General features: G+C 47.0%; 1 protein-coding gene across 2 annotated transcripts; it reads left to right on the top strand.

Moving 5' to 3' along the window:
* Positions 1–119: 119 nt before the first annotated feature.
* On the top strand, positions 120–21,343 carry JPH4 (junctophilin 4). 2 transcript variants are annotated; one of them, XM_072977063.2, is made up of 6 exons: positions 120–1,160; positions 2,202–3,890; positions 4,876–5,665; positions 11,966–12,084; positions 14,011–14,630; positions 19,014–21,343. In XM_072977063.2, exons 2-6 carry the CDS (start codon positions 3,512–3,514, stop codon positions 19,092–19,094), a joined length of 1,989 nt encoding a protein of 662 aa, XP_072833164.2. In that variant the 5' UTR covers positions 120–1,160; positions 2,202–3,511; the 3' UTR covers positions 19,095–21,343. The 2 variants fall into 2 exon arrangements, 1 of the variants encoding a protein (XP_072833164.2); XR_012080316.2 differs by lacking the exon at positions 19,014–21,343 and having other exon boundaries at positions 4,876–5,534; positions 14,011–14,149.
* Positions 21,344–21,804: the final 461 nt, after the last annotated feature.

Genomic DNA, 21,804 nt, shown 5'->3' with positions numbered 1-21,804 from the left:
GAGGAGAACCAGTTTTGGCACCGTCTCCCCCCCCAGCTGCCTGCAACCGACACTGCGACGCCACCTCTCACGTCGAGCCGTATTGGGGTGGGGGGGACGTCTGAAACAGAGGCTCCCCTTTTAATAATATGACACCCCCATTCCGTGCTTCCACCCCCAGCCTCCCCTGGCCCCATCATTCCTCCGTCCCTGGAGGAACCTGGGGGGGGGGCGGCTTCTCAACCCTTTCCATGTGAGGTTTCCATTGCTCCATCTGGATCTTGATTTTCTTTCTCCCCCCCCCCCCTTCCCATCTGGCAAACTGATCTTCCCTCCAGGGGAAAAGCGTTCACCTTTGCATCTTTTAAATTCTTTGAATCCTGATGTCTCCCTTCCCTGATATGAGGAGAATCTCCCCCACACACACCCAAAAACCTGGTAGACAAACGGATAGCAATATTTAATTGTCTTTCCTCCCACCCCCCTGTTTTGCGGGGAGCCGGGCTGGTCCATTGCTTCCCCTCCTTTCTGACTGTATGAAGAGGGCTTTCCCCCCACCCACACACCGAGAGAGCTCGCTTCTATGCAAGCTCCCTGCTGATACAGGCTCAATTCTGTCGCCACCTGAGGTCTCTCGTCCTCTGCCATCTCCATTATTCTATTCCTTTCCCTTCTTCATATTCCATTTCATCCCAGCTGGCATTTCCATCCTCTCTCGTTCCTGGATCTCAACTTGCTTGCTTCCCTCATCCCATCCTCCACCCCCAGCTATGTTTCACCCAATTCCCACCTGATCCCTCCATTTGGAATCTACCTCTATTAAATTGCTTCTGGCTGGACTCTCTCTCTGTCTCTCTTCCCCCCCTCCTTTGCTTCCCCCCCCCCTCCTCTTCCACCATACCCCACCCTTTTCCTAGCAGATTTTAGCATTTCTTCTTCATTTTGCTCTCCATCCTCTGGCTCATGTTTCCAGTGGGTATTTTTTTTTCTATTCAAACCATTGTGAATTTCCTACATGGGGTTGTCTTTCCTTCCCAATGCGATCCGTGGAATTCCCAGCTGAGATTGCTCCCGATCTATGCGCTCGCTTAAGGCTTGGGTGTGTCTGTTATCTTATCTGGCTTTTCTAGAAGCGGGCACCCCTTCTTCTTTTCCTCTGCCAGTTCAAGAATAAACACACGGTGAGTATGGAAATCATTCTTAAAACATTCTCTGTCCTGCTTGTCTGTATCTAGGGGCTGTCACTCTCTGTTTCTCTGCATGCTGCTGTCATGGAAATAAATAAGACCTATTTTTCTCCCGTAAAAAAAAAAATCGGGGTGCTGTGTTCATTCCTAGACACATTGCTTCTTTTCAAGAGATTGCTCTTCAGTTTCCAAGGTTATCTTTTGTTGCTGCTGTTGTTTTGACATTCTGTTGCTGTCGGTTGATATTTTCGTGTGCATTTATGCATTTGCAGGATACGTTCTGTTTCCCCCCCCCAATCTTTTTGCTATTTGGGTGTTTAGAAGAGGAGTAGAATGTGTTTATGTCTGCAGGTGGCTAGAGAATTATGTGTAAAAATGGCCAGCTAGTAATGTAACGAGGGATGTGTGTTCTACGCGGTTCTACAGCTGGACTGGAACAATGTTTTCTGGATCCACATTTCTGTATGTGTGAGGTGGTGTGTGCATGTTTTGTGTATTGCTGACTTAGTGCTTCCATCTGTTCTTTCATTCTGGGTTTGGACCTCCTGCTTTTCTTCAAGCTTTGTTTGGGTACCTGTGTGTATGTTGTGTGTGTGTGTGTGTATCCATCCTTCCATCAGTCTCCATGTGTGATGTCTCCCCCCCCCCCGTAGAGGGTTGGCAATCTACTTCCTGTGGTGAACACCTTCTGTCCGAATTGGAATGGGCTCCTGATCCTTGTTTACAAATGTCTGTAGACTGTGGAGTGGATTGTGTGTGTGTGTGCGTGTGTGCACGCGCGCGTGCACGCATATGGGCATGCAGGCGTACGTTTCCTTCTCTGTCTCTCGACACCCCCTGTGAAAGAAAACGTTTGTTATGTGTATACGTATTGCCTTTTTCTGCACCAGGTCCCGTTGCCAAGCCCTCTGCTGAAGCAGCTGGTTGAGTGAGCATCTACACCCCCAAAAGACACCTTCTTCAGGTTGTCTCCTTCTTGATTCCTTCTTGGAAAGTTCAGTTGTGTTTGCCTAATCCGTGTGTCTCTTGGCGCAGGTTGTGTCCTACACTTTGTACAATGACGTCTACGACAGCTCTGCTGCCTCTCCTCCCTCTTTTGAAAAGGCTGTCCAGTCCCGCTGGACCCTTAGGTTTCTTCTGAACTTCAGCCCAATGAGCTCACCTGGGCCGCTAGTGAAGAGGAGACCAACAGGCGCAGGACGCTGCCTGTTGCTACAAACGCCTGGAGCCTGAGGATTCCAGATCCTGCATTCACCTGTGGCCTGTCACCTCTGGGACCATCCAGTCAAGGGAAGCCGAGGAGCCTTGGGGCATCCACCCACCAATGCCAGCAGCTACTGCGCTTTCTGGATTAGTTCCTCTTGGGACCTAACCAGTACAGCATCACTGTTTGTGATTCCCTAGGCTGTCTCCTGCCTATATGACAGCTGGGAGTTGTTCTGCAATTCAAGACCACCAGGTGCCTGTAAACCTGAAGGCCTTCCTGGCCTTCCTCTGCCTGTAATAAATAAACAAGAAGACACTTGTCCCGCTCCGCCAAACCAGCAATCCCAGCTGTGGGACCACCGTACGCAACGCGAACCAGCCGAACGAAGGGCTGTTGCTACAAATGGCATAATCTGTTAACAAAGGACCAGTAGGAACTCTAGAATGTTTGGTGCTAGCCAAAGAAAACCCAACTTTCATCTTGGTTTAGGGCCCTCACGTGATGTTTATCAAAGATCAACTTAAAACGCCCGTTGCTTCGCTGCACAGAAACAGTTCAGACTGTGCTGTGGATCAGTAGCCAGCCATTGTTGGCACTTAGTAGGGAACAGAAAATCTCGATTTCCTCGTAACTCCTATAAACCAGAGTTTTAAAGAAGTGGGAAGTTCTGTTTTCTCCTGGAATTGCTGATGCTCCGCAGAGTTCTTCGCAGATAATCTGAGACCTCTGAACACTGCAGTGCTTGTAATATGTGGAGTGTAAACTTTTGTGTAGATGTAACTTCACTGCATGCACATAACCATTTGGTATTGGCTTTGTCCCACATTTAATTTCAGCCTGGTTTGAGTGGAAGCTTGCAGATCCTGTAAGCCAAGGTGATTCTCTCTGCTTGTGGTTCCTTACATGCCTGAAACTGTAAAACTGCAGGTGCTGGTGAAGCTGTATTGGTAGCCCTTCAGCGGTGGCTAGAGACCTCCTAGCTCACTGCCTGATGCCTGGCTGTGAGAAAGAACGTGTGGAAAGGTGGTCCGCAAAAGGCAGCGCCGTGTAGAAGGCGCCCCAAAGAGGGGACGTGGAAATGCGTGCAGGGACTTGTGGGTAACTGGAGCCCGATTGGCCGGGGAGAAAAGTTACATGAATGTCCAACGGAGGCAGATTCGAGTTTGACGATGGTGGCTGCTATGTGGGTGACTGGGAGGAGGGCCGGGCGCATGGCTACGGCGTATGCACGGGCCCCGGCGCCCAGGGGGAGTATAGTGGGCGCTGGAGCCGTGGCTTTGAGTCTCTGGGCGTCTACACCTGGCCCAGTGGGAATACCTACCAAGGTCACTGGAGTCAAGGCAAACGCAACGGACTGGGTGTGGAACGCAAGAGCAAGTGGACTTACAAGGGAGAATGGAGCCACGGGCTGAAGGGGCGCTCGGGGGTCTGGGAAAGTCATTCCGGCGTCACCTACGAGGGAATGTGGCGTGAAGGTCTGCAGGATGGATACGGCATGGAGACATATGCTGATGGAGGTAAGAGAGGCAACATGGGAGAGAGAATTCAACTCCATCACCTATCACCCATGTTGATCCCATTCTTCACTTCCATCCATCCATGAAGGGCTTTCTTAGGAACAGGAAGTGGCGTCAATCTCTTCCTTTTTCTATAAAAGACTTTTCTGAGGCCCCAAAATTACGCACACAGGAAAAACTGGACTTCCCAGAGCTATCTGGCGCTCATGATTTGTCCTTTTGGAGGCCAACTTGAGAGATGGATAAGCTCTAGAAAACCACGTTGGAAGTCTTGGCTGCGACAAGTAGCCCACAGACTTAATTTTTTAACTTTCCTGTTTTTCGTTTTGTCCACCTAATATGTGGTTTACCTGGCCAACTGTCCACATTTCAGATTTTCTACGTTTCTCCACTCCATTTTCTATGCTCTTTGTCCTCTTGCTGCTCCACGTATCCATCCATTACTGAGAGGTGGGTTGATGGCGTGGAGAAATGGTTAAATTTCAAGACTTGAGTAGCCTTGAATGTAATCCTGTCTTGCTGTCAAATGTGAGGATAGCACAAACCAACCCCACAAGTTCCTTGAAGAAAGCATAGACTTACTCTATGAGGAAATCAAATACATTTACACTCCTCTAGCCGTTGTCTCTTTCCTCAGTCCTTCGTTGACCCATGATTGACCATATTGTCTTTCAGCTAAGGAAAGATACAAAGTTCTGCGTATGATGCAACATTTAGATCCTTCCGTTAGGTTTTGGTCTGACCCACTTTCCCACTTTCTATGCACGTAAAAGGAAGCCAGATGCTTTGAAGCGCCTTGTAATTTGCAGCCGGGGCATTCTGGGTGAGCTGTCTGAAATAAGTAACTCCCACGTCTGATTTTTCTACCACGGGCTACTTTCCCTTTCTTTTTTCATCATTCTTCTTCCAATTTCTTTCCAAAAGGCTCCTGTTCAATCCTCCTCATTTCTTTGGGTTAACCACTTGATTTTCCTCTTGCTTGCAGGGACCTACCAGGGCCAGTGGCAATCTGGTAAGCGTCATGGATATGGAGTGCGCCAGAGTGTCCCTTATCGGCAGGCAGCCTTGGTGCGCTCTCCGCGCCGGACCTCCCTGGAATCCCTCCACAGCGAGATTGATCCCAGTGTCCCTGCTCCCCCTCTCCCTCCTCCCTCTGTGGCCCCACCACCCCTCCCTGGGGACAGCCCAGCCTCTGGATCCAGGGGTGGTTTTGTCTTGGCCTTCCCCGGTGACCCAGACTTCCCCAAGGGAGCCAAAAAGAAATCAGGGGGCTTCTTTCGGCGTTCGCTACTCCTGAGTGGACTACGGGTGAGGAGGGCTGAATCGAAGTCCTCCCTGGGGAGTAAGCGGGGGTCCCTTAAGAGCGAGGCAGGGGTCAGTTCAGCTGGAAGCGAGGCCACCACGCTCAGCTATGCCGAAACAGAACCCCCGGAGTTGCCTTCCACCTTGACCATCGAAGGATCTTCCACCGAGGTCTACGCTGGAGAGTGGCGGGCCGACCGTCGCAGTGGCTATGGGGTGAGCCGCCGTTCCAACGGGCTGCGGTACGAGGGAGAGTGGCTCGGCAATCGACGCCACGGCTACGGTCGCACCACCTACCCCGATGGCTCCAAGGAAGAAGGGAAATACAAACTCAACCGTTTGGTGAGTGGCAAGGTGAAGAACTTGATTCCTCTTCGACGGAGCAAGGTCAAAGAGAAAGTTGACCGGGCCGTGGAAGTGGCCAGGAGAGCGGTCAGTATGGCACGCCAAAAGCAAGAGTTGGCCATCACCAGGTGAGGGGCATGACATCCCAAATGTTATTATGAACAGACAGGTACATCAATAATCCTCAGATTTTGATATGGTGGGGAAGTACATAGTTTGAGAAGTGGAGTTTGGAAGCGAGTAAAGAACAAAAGTTTGCCTCTTGTCATCTAAAGTGATGAAACTGGAGAAATATGAATAGGGGCGGGACAGTTTCTTTAAAAATTGAGAAAAATTGAGTTTGGGAAAACTACTGTTTTGGATAAAATTCTCAGAATCAAGCTAGTCACCCTGGCCAGGTACCATGTTTCCCCAAAACACAAGGGTCTTATATTAATTTTTTGCTCCAAAAAACGCATTAGGGCTTATTTTCAGGGGATGTTTTATTTTGTTCATATACAACAATCTACATTTATTAAAATACAGTTCTGTCAACTTCTTCTGGTTGCTTCATAATGGTGGAGGGTGGGGTTTCACTTAACTAGGGCTTATTTTTGGGGTAGGTTTTATATGACTAGCATCCTGAAAAATCATACTAGGGCTGATTTTTTATTTTCAGGGAAACAGAGTAATTCAAGGAATTATAATCCTAAAAAGTAACTCCTTTTGATCTATTGTTGTCTACATACAGTATGTAGACATGGATGTACCCGGTGCGGCGTAGTGCACAGAGTGAAGGACTAGGACTCTGGAGAGCAGGGTTCGAATTCCCAGTTGACCATAGAAACTGACTGGGGGAGTGGAACTGGTAAAACCACTCCTGAAATACCTCACTAATCTTGAAAGCCCTCTGAGGGTCTCTGTAAGTCGCTTCCAACTTGACGGCACATAACAACAACAATGTAGATATGCATAAATATTGCAGTGATGTTGAAACTGATCCTAGGGCACTGATGGAGAAAGGAGGCTTTGTATGATTGGTATGGTGGGATACAATGTGGATTTTTTTTCATACCACAGAGTACAAAAGGGCTGGAGTGTTTTTCCAATTAGTTGTGAGGGTCGAGCCAAACGAATTAAGTAAAGTTCAGATTCGGCTGTGATTTTTAGAAGCAAACTATGTCTATTTTTTCCAAAATTCCTTCAAATATTAACATTCACCACCTAGAAACATTAAAGTCTAGAGACACTGTATTTTGCCCTAGAATGTGTCTATTCTTTCTTTCTGAAGTGCAGGCCTCAGCCTTTCTGTTTCCATACATTTTAAGGGAGTCTAAGTCTATATTTTATCTCAGACTTTTCACTTCTTGGATAAGTTTTCATCTTGTTTGGTATAGAAGATTATTACACTTATAGTGCCCTTGTTGCAGTTGGGGTGTGGGTAGCCAACTGTGTTTTCAAATCCGGTTGGCCTGGTGACCATCCACTACCCCTCATCAAATATAGGCAGCCATTTTAAAATGAACTGGAATGGGGGTGGGAGTGGGGGGAGATATTTTCTGTCCCAGACAGCCTATGGCTTCCAGACTGTACGTTCGTTATAAAAGCAATTAGTTTCTGTTGGGAGAGGACCAAAAAGACTAAGTGTTATTATTATTCCCCCCCCCCCATCTGTGACTGGAAAGGAGTGGAAGGCCTTTGCAGGATTGCCCATATGGACCAACTCGTCCAAGCGCCAACCTAGCATTGGCTTATGTCCCTTATTGTTGATTACTTTTTCCCATTTATTTTCCCTTCCATCTTCTTTCACTGTTCCTTTCTCTTCATTTTCCTATTCTTTCTTCTGATTCCCTTCTCCCTCCCTCCCTCCCTCCCTCCCTCTCCCTTTTGGCCCATTTTCTCCATTTTTCCTTTCTCTCTCCTATTGGTTTTCCTGTCCCTCAACTTTCCCATCTTTCCTTTCTTTGGCGTCCATTCACCCTCTAGTCTGGTCGTTCCCAACCTTGGGTCCTTCAGATATTCTTGGACTACAACTCCCAGAAATCCTGGCCCAGAAGCTTGTGGTGAAGGCTTCTGGGAGTTGTAGTCAAAGAACATTTGAGGGACCCAAGGTTGGGGAACCACTGCTTTAGTCAGACCCAGTTGCTGGGTTTTGTGAGGGGAAGAAAGAGAAAAAGACTTGGAAAAACCACTGTAGGGAGTTTATACCGCCTCACCTAGTAGGCTTGGGGATTCTGGGCATTGTAGTCTAAAAAACTAACTTTCCCAGCTCTCTTTATTTGGGAGAGAGACAGAGTGAAAGCACTCTAGAAGAATAGTGTGTGTGTATGTGTGTGTTCATGGGGGGAGAGTACTCATGAAGCCGTGTGTGTGTGTGTGTGTGTGTGTGTGTGTGTGTGTGTGTGTGTGTGTGTGTGAGAGTGAGTGAGTGAGAGAGAGAGAGAGAGAGAGAGAGAGAGAGAGAGAGACTTGGGAATTGTATGTTTTGGTCTCTAACTTTCCAGCTATGTCTGGAAGACTTCTAAGTCTATAAAAGAAACTCATATGTCTATGTGTGTGTGTGAGAGTGTGAGTGTCTGTGTGTGTCTGTTTTGGCAGGAGGGAGAGTAGGGAAGTAGGTTCTACCAAGGCCAGCCCCTGTTTTAAGCTGCCTGGTCGCCTAGGCAACTGGGCAATGGCAAGGTGATTGGGTAGTGGCTGCTATGGCAACAGCTGAGCAGCAGCATCCGCTGGGCATGGACCAAGCTGGGAAGGGATGGAGTTGCAGGGGATGGGGGGCCTCCTGAGATGGAGGGAGTTGGGCAGGAATGACCAAGCAGGTGTGGTGTGTGTATGTGCCGATGGTGTGTGTGTGTGTGTTAGAGAGGGAATCAATAAGGTGTTGTTTCCAGAGAATGGAGCTGTTAAGGAAGGGGGAAAGTTAAGAGCGGAGGTCTGCAAATAGGAGGGGAAGATCTAGATGAGGAGGAGAAGGGGGGCACGTTGAATGGTTCTGTTGTACATAAACAGGCTAAAGTGTAGGTGGATGGCAGGTTGCTGCGTAGGTGAGCAGAAACTGAAGGTGTTGTGAGCGTGGGTTATGGAGACCAGTGCGCTATGTGGGCGGATGCAGGGATGGGGTGGGGTAGGGAGAGCTGTTCACAGCCCAAGTGAAGCAATGTGAAAATATTATAACAATATTCACCTTTTTTTAGCTTCTTAAAAAGACAGTTTTGAAATGTACCAGGGATGTGTGACTAGGAAATTAGCACACTTAAATGGCAACTCCAAAGACATTCTGAGGGAAACGAGTCTGAAGAGATATCTAAGGAACCGAAATCCAGGTGTACGAATTTAGGAGGATAAAAAACAGGAGTTGCTAAAAGTTGAGGTAGTTTCATGTATGACACAATTTTTATGTTAATATTTTTTTCCATGACTACTTTTCCCAAGAGACCAAGGGGTAGGTGTGCAAAAATCAAAATCAAATAAATGAAAATTGCATAGTGAAAAAGAAGAAGATGAAATTCCAAATCAACACATTCCCACTCACTTTATAGATGCCAGCTCTAAAAGTTGGGCCACCAGATGATAAAAAATCAGGGGAATAGGAATAACAACACAAATAATAATTCAATAATGATTAAAAAGCCAGGTGGAAGAGAGAGAAAAATAGGAGTGGCAAGCCTTTGGCACTCCAGATTTTTGGACTACAACTCCCATCCTCAATGGCCGTATGGGCTGGGGATTCTGGGAGTTGTAGTCCAAAATATTTGGGGCGCCAAAGGCTCACTGCGCTGAATTAAACTATCTTAAGTAGCAGCTAAGCTTTGGCTGCTGAGTTTGCATATTATTTTTATGGGTTACAGTGCTTGAATGTCTGGAAATTGTTGTCTGAAAAATAACTTTTTCCAGCTCTCGTAGTAAGGTATGGTGTCCAGTTCCCTCCATACATCTCCATGGACAGGAAATATCATGTTCAACAAAATAGTCCTTTAAATACAACCTCCTGTAGCGTGCAACATAGTCCATATGGGTATATTTTACTTCCTCAATAGAGTAATCACAGCTTTCTAAATAGGAATGATTAGATAAAGATGTCAATTTTCGGGATGGTTAGTTTTTTTAGGCTGGTTATTAACATGGCAGTTTGTGTAATAGTAACAACCTTGGAAAACAAATGAATCTGTTGAGCCCACAAAACATTTGATGGGGTCTGAATTGATCTCTCCAGAAGAGACATCCCCCACCCACAAAAGGTGTCCCCACCATAAAGGCGCTAAACCTTCCATCCACCCAGTCCTTTAAATCATTAGCGATGATGGGTGGAAAGCAGAGCCCTCAGAATCATTTTCTTTATTTATTATAAAAATGTTGGTGCAATTTTTTCATAGAACTTCCCAGGGCAGTTTACAGGAAAGCTGTGGGAGAAAGTGATTCCTGAAGGACATTTTTCACACATTGAGTGAATATGTATGAGATAAACAAGACTGGGCTTATTGCTGCTCCCAGCTCAGAGTTTATAAAGTTACTTTTCAAACATGATTAGATAGAGTTCTGATTTCCCCCCAGCCCTTACTTACCCTGATACTTACAGTTTCATAAAAGTAACTATTTATTTTTCTCTCTTTTTCAGAAGTAACTAAAGTTGTTGCTTTAAACCTCTCAACACTAGAATGTTAAATGTTTTAAAATCACTTTTAAATTTGATTTTCAAGATCTTCATACATGTTTGTTTTTTTAAAAAAATCTGGTATTTATGTAGTAGTTTAAAATCTGATTTATCTGTTGTGAGCCGCCTTGGATCTCCTGTGGGGGGGAAAGGTGGCATATAAATAATATAAATAAATAATAAATAAATGATAGAAGCAGCTGGCACACCGTACACAGAACACATTTTCCTGTTATGCAATCTTGTTGCTTCCACACTGGCAACAAAGTGCAAGCTAGGAACACAAGCTGGTGTTTCCACCATGTAATATTCCCCATGCCATCATTTGAAGAGGCTAGAAAATGACTAAAAAGCTACTGTTATCCTGAAAAAAGAGCAAGAGCAAAATCACGCTTCATTTATTCTTTCTTTCTTTCTTTCTTTCTTTCTTTCTTTCTTTCTTTCTTTCTTTCTTTCTTTCTTTCTTTCTTTCTTTCTTTCTTTCTTTCTTTCTTTCTATAAAATATTTTTAATCCTCTTTTCTCTTTGGAAGAACCTAAAGCCGTTTGCCTCATTTAAAAAGTTCATTTATTATCTGAAGGAAGAACTACTGAGTTATTTGTGGCTGACTTAGCTATTTCCAATCTGTCCCAACTCCCACCTGAAGGAGGCCTTATGAAACAAGTTTGGTGCATACAGGGCGTGCGTGCGTGTGTAATTTCAAGTTAGCGTAGACATTCAGCGGTACAGATGGGAATCTGGAGAGGAGACAGGAGCATCCCAATGTGCTGACGAAATGTGAAATCAAAAAGAAATACGTGGTTACAATTAGACGCTGCAAAGATAATGCAGAGTACTTGGAATTTACGTGCACTGCAGTGCCAATGTGAACCATTTTGAAATTAGTTTAAGCATCCTGGCTTCTACTAAAGACCTACAAGTTTTTTTAAAATTTTTGTGTAGATACCAGCAATTCCTGGTGGAAGAGTCTTGTATTTTCATTCCCCTTGAGGTGGCCAGGATTCAGCTGGGCGATGTTTCTAAAAGCCAGTTCATCTGGCGGTGATCAGTAAATATGGAACTCCACCAGGTTCTTTGGCTGAGAGACGGAAAGTTGAATAATTTTGAAACCAGGGTTAGTGTAGACGCGGCTGTAACTCAAACTGGATCGGCAGGAAAAAAATGACAAAAAGGAGATTGTGCCAATATCCAGAATCCTTCTACTGACTTATATATTTCTGTAAGGAGAATTGTGTAAGCTTTGATGGCAATCATTTATAATGGGGCTGGTTGCATTCCAACATGTGTACCTGACCACATGATCGGATGCACATAAGGCATGCAAGCAGTAGGGATTGGGGCTCTTGCTGTCAAGTCGGATCTAAGTTCTACCAGTGTTTTTTTCTTTTCAATGACTCAGACTTGAGTCACCACTTGGAAACCCACCCATCCCTCCCCTTTTTTTCTGGGGAAAAGAGCTTGTTTTTGACGGGGACTTGGGACATGGACCCGAACGCTTGCCAACCGGTGCTCCTTTAAGGAGAGGCCATTTGCCACCAAAAGTACACACGATTTCCTCTCTGCAGACATAGATCAGCCATAGAATTCCGGTCAGTATTTTACATGGTTTTCCAGTTGTTGTTGATGATGTTGTTTTAGTGCCCTCACCTGAGCTGCCGGGGAAGTTCTGAAGGAATGACTTCTTTGCTTTAGATGCAAGCATCACTTCTAAGCTTTGCAAGTTCTGCAATGCATTGTCGATCACTTTCTGGAAGGCAAGAAATAGGGACTAACTCTGCCCGGGTCTTTTCCCTCACAGGGCTGCGGATGCTCGCCTGAAGGCCTCTGCGGCGCTCAGTGCAGCTGAGAAAGCCTTGGAAGCAGCCCGGCTGGCCAAAATGCTGGCCCAAGAACTTCAGCCCATCCTAGCCGAGCCAGGTGAGATGTTTTGGAAGGGTCTCTCGAGGGCGATGCTGGACCTGCCTGGCCTGCTTTGAAAACCAGCCTTGGTTTCATGCAGAACATTTTCTGGAGCAGAATTCTTTTTCTCCAAGACGAAAATGGTTCACGAAAGCCCCTTGTATTTGCAGAGTATTTATTTATTTATTTATTTATTTATTTATTTATTTATTTATTTATTTATTTATATTGTATTTATACTCCGCCTATCTAGTCATTTCGACCACTCTAGGCAGCTTGAAGGATATTTAGTTTATTTTATTAGATTTATACCCTGCCCATCAAGACCAAAGGTCTACTCTGGGGGCATATACTGTATTTTTCCATGTATAAGATGCCCCCATGTATAAGACACCCCCCCTTTTCTAACCCAAAATTAAGAAATCTAAGTGGGGCTTAGCAAGTGTAGGGGGAAAGGGATCAAAGTGCTGCAGAATCACTTTGATCCCTGCTTTCCCTTTCACTTGTTTTTGTTCTCTCCTCAGCTTACTTCCATGTATAAGATGACTCTCAACTTTTAGTCTAAAGATTTTAGGCAAAAGTATAGTCTTATACATGGAAAAATACGGTATCTTGTTAAAGAATTGGGAACCTTTACTTTTATTGGAGTACAACTCCCACAATGCCCTCCCTGGGATGGCCACCAGCCATACTGTGTGGTGGACGATGGGAGTTGTATTCCAAAGAAGCAGCCTTCCCGAGCACTGCCGCATCCCAATGTCTTTCTAGGCAATGTACCTTTTTTCATTGTTTACATACAATTCCTTCTCATTCACTTCGCCAAATTGCTGCTGTGGGAAAGAGAGAGAAAAGTGTCGTCCGTGGCTGGCTGAGAGGGCTTTAGAAAGGACCCGAGCGAATGGCTCAAGAAAGATGGGGCCGTCAGCAGCTTTCAGTCCGATGGAGGCTAGCTAGATCCTCAGAAGCAATTGAGGATATCGAAATGGGAGCCTGAGATGCACAGAAAGTGGGATTGGGTGCTTTCCTGCCAGCCTTGTGAACCTCACAGAGCGAGACTGAAAAAAGAGGAGGCAAGGCTGCAGAGAAGCTTGCCATGCTCTGATAAAAAGGAAACACCCTTTCATGGAGAATATCGGTAGAATGAGCAATGGCCAAGTGGGGCACCATCCAGCTTGTTTCTTTGACATAATCTCTCCCAACCCCCTTTTTCGCCCGCTCCAAACTTCTTTTTTTGCCCCTTTCAAACTATTTTCAACTAGAACACCCATAAACACACACAGACACACACACACACACACACACACACACACACACAGACACACACACACACAAATAAGCCACAGATGTTGTAATCCAAAATATCCGAAGGGCAACACTACATAGTCAGGAAAGGCTGTTTTAATAAATTTTCCATTTCAACAGGTTCTTCCTTGCATTACCCATAGGAAGAGGTTCCTGGATTGAAATGGCATTCATTTTACATTCTTTCTACAGACAGACAGAGAGACAGATTTCTCTGTCTCTCTCCCTCTCCTCCCTCTCTCTTTCATTCCATTCCATTAAACGCAGCAGTCTTGGCCTCTATCCTTCAGCTGATTCATAAGCTTCTTGCTGCTGGGTCAATTGCTATGAAATGAGTGGGGTAAAATTCCGTGTGTACAATGATGGTGTGAATTAATTTAATTCATTAATTAACTTCAGTTCAATTACAGTAATAAGAATAATGCATAGTAACTCTAATTGGCAAGGTGCTGTCTTATTTTCATAAGCCTGCTCTTTGCTTTGTCCTTCTCGAACAGGGTGGTGGTGGTCCGAATCCAAAAAATAATTCTCTTCCTTGCTCCACTTGATCTTGGGATCAGCCCTGCCCATGTATTCACTGTCTTGAACTCGGGCCCTTTTAACAAGCTCTGCTCTAACCTTAGACTCCACTCCCTTTCCTAGAGCCACGCAATCGGTTGGATTCAGAAGGTACCGACACCGACTTCCAGGAGTACGACAGCCCGCAGGTCTACGAGAACGGCATCACCCCGTCCGACGTCACCCCGGACCCAAGCCTCCCGCCGAGTTACCCTCCGACGCCCTTGCAGCCCTGGCGGGGGGACCCTCAGCGGACTTGGCCCCCCTTGGAGAACGGAGGCCCTCGCCAGTTCCTCCCGGAGGCCTCTGACCCCGAGGATGAGTGGGGCTGTCGGGGCACCTTCCCCACTCGAACACCGGGGTTCGCCCCCGAGGGGCTGTGGGAGGGGGAGCAGGAGCACCTCGGCAGCTACGAAGCCGAGGAAGAAGACTACGAGGGGGTCCCCCGACACCCCCAGCTGGCCAGTCTGGCCAGCGGCAGCTCTGGCAGTCTCCGGGAGGAGGAAGAGGAGGAAGAGGAAGGAGAGGAGGAAGAGACCGCTTCCAGGCCTTATCCCGGGGAGACCCCGGGGGAACCAGCATCCGTGGGAGTCCCGGGGCCTCCTGAACTGGAGACCAAGTTGCTGCCTGTCTGCCCCGTGGCCTTCCTGGTGGAAAGAGAGGAGAACCATGGAGAACCAGCTCTTTGGAGAAGGGAGAGACAGGTAGGGGTTTCGTACAGAAAGCTTCTGCCGTGCTGATTCCTGACGTCACCTCTGAGACCCTGGACTGCAGCTCAAGAGATGGAGCTGTCAGGCTCAGTTGGTTCTAAACCAGGATTGGGGCCATTTAGAACCTCGGCTCTTTTGGCCCGCGGCTCTCTTCCGCCCTAGCCAGCGCGACCGCCGGGGGTGGGGTGGGGGGACTTCTGTTTGAAAGCATCTGGAGAAACAAAGGTTCCCCGATTCTGGGTCTCGGCAAGAATTTGGAAACTTGACGTTGGGTGGATTCGTTTCCCCGAAAGACGCTTTGCTCCTTCCAAACCTAACGACCAACTCCTAAGACCCAGAAGCCGAGCCCAGAATATGATTGCTTTTTGTACCTGTAACAGTCACCAACGTGACTCTTACTTCCTGGTTCCCCCGGCCTTGAAACGTTCTTGGACTGCCACTCCCGGAAGCCTTCACCACTGGCTGTACTGGAGTGGGTTTCTGGGAGTGGCAGTCCAAGAACACCCCGGTTGGTCAAGGTTGGGAACCCCTGTGGTAGGTGGAACTACCACAATCCCCAGGAGGATTCTGACGGCGGGGATTTATTTATTTCGTTTAAGTGAATTTTTCCAAACTCAGCAGTAAACCCACAGCACCTCGCTTTCTTGTGGGAGGAACTAGGCTTCTTCTCGCATCCCAGCTTCAAACTTAGGTACCTTCTGAAAAGACCAGGTAGTGGTTGATGGGACTGCTACCGGCCTGAGTAGGTGAATCTTACTGAGCTAGGCAGGGGACACAAAGCCAAGCCTGCTCTAAGACGCTCCTTGTTTATTTATTTAAAATATTTTTACCTCACCTTTCTCCTTAAAAAAGGAGCCAAGGTGGTTTACATCACTAAATAGTGATAATCGTGTACCATCAAGTAAATTGTGACTTAGGGTGGCCCTACAGTGGTGCCCGCATGATGACGATAATTCGTTCCGTGAAAATTGCTGTTTAGCGAAATCATTGTCATGTGAAATGCGATTCCCCACTGGAATGCACTGAAACCCATTTAATGCGTTCCAATGGGGAAAATACCTTGTCGTCCAGCGAAGATCTCTCATAGGGAAGCCATTTGGCGAGCACCAATCAGCTGTAAAAATGGCTGTCCTGCGAAGCATGGGTCCGGAAAAGACAGGGCAGCCATTTTGCGAAGCCGACAATCAACTGTAGAAATCGTCGTCTTGCGAACAAACAGGCCGCAAAGCATGGACCAAATCAACGTCCAGCGAAAATTGCCCATTGAAATCGCTGTTTCGCGATTCGCTATAGCGATCGCAAAACGTCATCGTTATGTGGATTTGTCGTTTAGCAGGGTCATCGACTAGCAAGATACCACTGTACTCACAAGTGCTTTACCCTTCCCTTCCTCTAGGGGTGCTCTGGGACTGTGCAGCTGGCCCAAGGCCACCCAGCCTGGCTCTACTCAGTGGGGGAATTGAACTCCCAACCTCTGGCTCCACAGCCAGATATTTAAATCACCGAGCTGTCCAGCCATCATTAAAAGCACAATATTAAAAGCGAAGGACAGTGAATTATTCAAATATTAAAGAATTAATCACATTATATTTAAAATGTTAGGTAAAAGCAATTATGGAAACAGATTTAGAAGCAACAAAGTATAAGCCATCTTGTTTATTGTCTCCTAGCCAGTCATTCAGTAAGTGGGTTTTGGAGGCATGTGAGATGCTTAGGGAGTGGTTTTATCATTGCCAGATACTCCCAGTGAATTTCCATGAGGATTTGAACTCGGGTCTCATGAGTCCTAGTTCAACATTCTCTCTACTATGCAGCACTAGGTCTTCATACGAAGGCTTACTTGTGAGCCATAAGGGATGTAAACAACAATATGCCGATATTTTTTGCTCCCCCGGCCATTTTGCCTCTGCTCCCGCCTGCTACTGGATAGCAATTCTGGAGAAAATCACTAAAGTGGAATCCGCCCCCCCGCCCCAGGACTGAAATATATTCCTTCCTCACTCTTGAAGTCAGATTTAATGTGTTTAGGGCAGGAGTGCTGTCCTCGAGGGAGTGAGGCCTAGTCAGCCCCCAGAGAGAGGTGCTTGGGTTGTTCAAGAGACAATAGTTCTGTTTGCTAACACTGTAAGGAGACTCAATTGTGCCGAACCATTGCTGTTAATGGTTTTCAGGAAGGATTTCTATTTTTTATGAGCAGAAAGCTGCGGGCGCAACTGGCAGGCTTCAGCAAGCGATGAACATGAACGATATGCTGAACAGTGTGGAAAAACTGAACTGGTTGGATTTCTGCCCGTGTGCGGTTGTTTAAAGAGACAGCCAAACAACTCCGTGAATATTTTAGATACCTTGAAAACTCTTACTAGGGTCGCCGTAACGTGGAGGCGACTTGACAGCACGTAACACAAACACAACAGAGCCAGGGTAGAAAAACGGCTTTCCACCCTTGATGTTTGCAGTAGCCGTTGTGGCTGATGGGAGTTGTAGGCCATCTGGCGCCTCGGGAGTTTAGCTTTCCATCTCCCTGCGGCTGTGCACACAGACTGTCCTCCTTCCTAAATCGCCCTGGGATTCTCCGATGTTATTGCAGGAAACGTCCCTGATCTGGATAGCCAATTCAAACAGAAAACTGGGGCAGTGGAACTCAGTTCCTCGGCTTTTTCATTTCTAAGGCAGGGGCTGCCGAGCGTTCGCACAGCGGCTCCTGCAAGAGAGTCAGAGATGGTTTGTAAATACAGGGAAAACGTTGGCCTTCTCCAGAAGGCGGCTAGGCTCCCTTTCGCATCCACTCACTAGAAGCCTTCCTTCAAAGACCCCCCCCCTACCCCACTCCACCCACATTTTAATCTAGGGCAGCGCTGCCCCCACGAGCCACCAGTATTGGGAATAAAAAGGTCCTGTGGAAGAGACCCCTTGAAAGCCAGGAGCTCTTCTAGGTATATCGGACAACAACCTCTATCATCCCCATCCAGCATACCGGCTGGGGATGGTGGTGGAAGTTGTCCAAAATACCTCGATGCTCCCCAAACGGGGTGGGAGGAGAGGGCGTGGGGAGGATTGAATCGGTTCCTCGTTCTTTCCTGGAATATAACTTGAGAAACCTCGTTTCTACCTCCCTGACTCCCCAAGACCTGAAGTCTCAACCTGAAATTTTGAATTTCCTTAGAGAGGTTGAATTTGGGGTTTCCAAACACTGTGTTCTCTCTCCTCTTGTTTTCTCTGTTCCTCGAGCTTCGTGGCTGGTACCCTTCCCTTCTCTGAAACTGGAGGCGACCGTGGAAAAGAGAGGAGGGAGGAGGAGCCTTGACAACCAGCCTCCGTTGGGGATTGGCTGGCATTCCTCCTCCCGTTTCATAGCAACCAGCATCCCTCGCTCAGCAGCAGCGGCAACAGCAGCAGCCTTTTCCATCTGGTCCCTCCTTCCCCACTGCAGCAGCATCCATGCGCCCTGCCCACTGGAAGAGCGCCGCAGTGGGGAACGCTGGCAGGCAGGACTGCAGGTCATAAATAATCCAAAGGTCCCTGGTTGGAACAGCGAGAGGGCTGTCTGAAAGCCACGTCCCCGGGGCCTTCTCTGCTTTTGGAGGGCTGAGACAGAGGGACGGGAATGGAGAAATTAGATAATGGATGCCGGGCACCTAGGGGATAAACCGGCTCGAACGTGATCTCCTCTGTCTTGCTGGCAAAAGCCAACCCGTTTGGCGTGCAGAGTCAAATAGCCAACGGATTGTGCTGAGAAAAATCCAGAGCTTTCACGAGCTCTTGAAATGCGAAACGGTGGCTTGCAGGAAAAAAAAAAACATGTAAAAAAAGAGGTGTAGGGATCCTGCTTTATTATATGTGCTTGTGCAATTCACCCTCTACAGGCACGCCACGCATGGGCAGACCAGCCCTCCTCCTGTTTTTTTAAACGGCAAGATGGGACACTTCTTTGCCAAGAATGGATGGTGTGAACCACACCCTTGGAGAGAACAGAGTGCAACGTTCTGGGAGAGGAAGGGGGCCTAAACCCTTTTCCCGGAATGCAGCCGGGGTGTGTGTGTGCGAGAGAGAAGTTGATGATACTCCCCAGCTCATTGCACCACGAAAGGGAAAATGGCAGAGGAAAGATTTGGTGTTTTTTTAAAAAAACAAAAACTTGTTTTGGGCTCACCTAACTTCCCCTTCCTGGCACCCTGAAGATGTGGGGGGACTACATATCCCATCTACACACACCCCAGCCAGCACAGCCTATAAGTGATGGCAGGTATAAGCACGAGACAGGTAGAATGCACCGATCTGGTCTGGTTTGGGGTAAAATCTTTTGGTTCCATATCTTTACTCCAATCATGCCAGTTTCTTTTTGTTAATATTTTTCTTCTTTCTTTCTCTCTCTTGCAGGGAGCCCACCCCTTGGTTGTTGCTGCCGTTCTGTTGGTGGATGTGAGTCTGGCGTACCTGTTCTCCCTTCTCCTCACCTGAGACGGGTGGGGGCAGGAGGCCCTCACTTCTGACCCTATTTCTTCCTCATCCTGCCCTCTCTCCCCAGCGGGGATGGTTTGGTAACAGACTCTCTTCTCCCCCTTTATTATCCCCTGCCTTTCTTCCTGTCCCCACCTTTTCTCTTTTTTCACATAGCTTTTACCCACCCACCTCCCTTGCAGCCTCCAAACCGTCCCCCACCCTTAAAAAAAAATACCACCCTTTCTAGATTGTTTACATACGAAGGGCTCTCTTTCTACTGGAGATTTCTCTGTTTTTTTTTTCTTGCTGTCTCTCCAAAACTACCACAATGACTTCCCCCTCTCTCCTTCACCTTTCCTGATCTGTTCATTCCACTGACATCCCCACTTTCTTATTAATCACCATTCAACCCCCCCCCCTCCGTGGGCCTTTTGGAAATTTAGCTTGGGAAAAGAATCATCCCACGACTGGACCGAGGTTTATAGGGAAGAGTTTTCTCCTGGTGTATTTTTTTCTAAACGTCCTTTGGGGGGGCCACGGATGATGGCAGGAAAGCCGGAGCGCTCTGCCCACCATAAAGTTGCGCCATGAATCATCGTCATTGCTTCCCCCCCCCCCCTTAAGCCCTGTTTTTCTCTCCCTCTGAACCTCCAGAGGATGATGGGGTGGGGAGAAACACAGCTAGCCTACCAAGCTTTCTCGCCTAACCATTCCAGGATTTCTGTTATTTCCCTCTCCTGCCTCCCGAAATGCTCCCCAAAGTTCGGAATTATCCGAAAGGAGGCAATCTGTATCAAAAGAATGTCAAATTTCTATAGAATTCCCTCCCCTGTTTTCTATGAGTCCGATGGTGCTGTGGAGCAGGAGGAGAGAGAAGGGTTGCAGGCCCCAACCAGGGGTGCCTTTTTGAGAGTGGGGAGCCTTTGACGGGAAGATTTTTGTCTTATCTGTGTCTCTCTCTCTCTCTCTTTCTCTCTCTCTTTTTTCCAAACTCATACTCTTCTCTTTCTTTCTCTTTTCTGTGCCCCCTCCTTTCCCGGAGGGAACCAGAACCTTCTTTTCAAACAAAAAAAAAAACAAAACAAAAGAAGAAAGGAGAAAAAAAACAACAGTTAACTTTTTATTTATGCTTTTATAAACATTTTTCTCGCAGCGTTTGAATAATTAAAAAAAATACTATAAATATTACGAGAGGGTGAAAGGGAGATTCCTTTTGCTCGGGAGAAGGGGGGATCTCGCAAAGGAGACCGTGTGATTGCCACACACACACATACACACACAAATTAAAATAAAATAAAAGCAGTCCATGTGTGGGGAAAAAAAGGTGTGGATGCTGCTGCCGGACTGTCCGAGAAAATGCTGCTTTTGGTAGCATTATTGGGGTGTCCAGGCAAAAGGTAGTGGATTCCTACCCACATCCTGCATCTTCTTAAGGATGCCCATCATGGTGGGGGAGGGATCCCAAAATACTGGACGAAGCACCGGCATGGTGTGAGCAACACATTTTGGCATTCGGAGAATGGGGCCAAAGAAGGAAGTACCTGATGGTGGAAAAGGAGATAACTTGCCTTCAAGAGGGTTAAAGAGTCGACCCCCTATGGGGGAAAAAAATTAAAAAAAAACACAAGAAATTGTGCCTTTGGAAAGGAGAAGTGCAATAGGAGCCACCCTGGAACAGGGGGGGCAAAAGAGGAAGTCCCGCCTTTTTTCCAGGGTGCTCAGAGTGCAATACAGGAAGTCCTGCCTTCCAGATGGCAAGGAGAGGCATATATTTAAGGGCAAAAGAGGTTAAAAAGAGGGCTTTAAAGGAAAGGGGCTCTGAGACCCCCGTACCGTGTATCTTTTCGTTTTGTGGGTGACTGGGAACCAGAGAGGAGAATCGATAGGAACAGGATGATGGTGGAGATCCCTCTAGTATATTATGGGGTGTGCTCCACAAGGAATCTCCCGCTCAGCCCCTCCCTGGATCCTGCATGAGGAAGCGACTGATCCTTTGCCCGTGTGCTGTGTATACTGAGAATGTCTTTATAGCTGACGAAAACAGGAACAACATTAACCCTTCCCTACAGTTTTCTACGCCTGCCCCCCCTTCCCGTTCCAGTGCTTTGCTCGGGCCTTGATCCGAAGAAACCCCCCACCTTTTCCTCCTCTTATTCCTGGTTTGCCTTTTTGACTGGATATTTCTTATTTCGTGTCTTTGGGATTGAAAAAAAAATTAAATAAGTCTTGCAGGAAGAAAATAATTTAATAAAAATATATTAATAAAAGGGTCTGAAGTGCGTGTGTTTTATTTTTTGGTGTGTGTGTGGGGGGAACTGATCTCATCCATGTACATTCCCATTCGCTAGGCAAAAGGGTTGGATTTGTATGAGCGCCGAGCTTTGAAATACATGTGCTCAGATGGGAACTGTCTGTGAACATGTACAGAGTGTTGGCATTGTTGAGATAAAAACAATCTTGCATGCTTTGTAACACTGGGTATCAATGAGAGGAAGGGATTTAGTATCTGGAGGGATGCTGTCCTTTGCACAAACCTATTGCTAAAGTTCTTTTCTTCCTGCCTCTGGCATGTTTTTCCTTTTATAATTCCACAACAGTCCCCTTTTTCTGAGTAATCATGCAACTCCCATGCATCTAAGGGCCTATTCAGATGCGTTGTTTTGGTGCAGGCTGGATCAAGTTACAAAGGGTCGGTTGAGGGAGGGAGAGAAGCAATGTACTATTTAGT

This window comes from Pogona vitticeps, chromosome 6 (assembly GCF_051106095.1).
Source record: "Pogona vitticeps strain Pit_001003342236 chromosome 6, PviZW2.1, whole genome shotgun sequence".
Lineage (NCBI taxonomy): Eukaryota > Metazoa > Chordata > Lepidosauria > Squamata > Agamidae > Pogona > Pogona vitticeps.
This window is presented reverse-complemented; position numbering and strand designations above follow the sequence as displayed.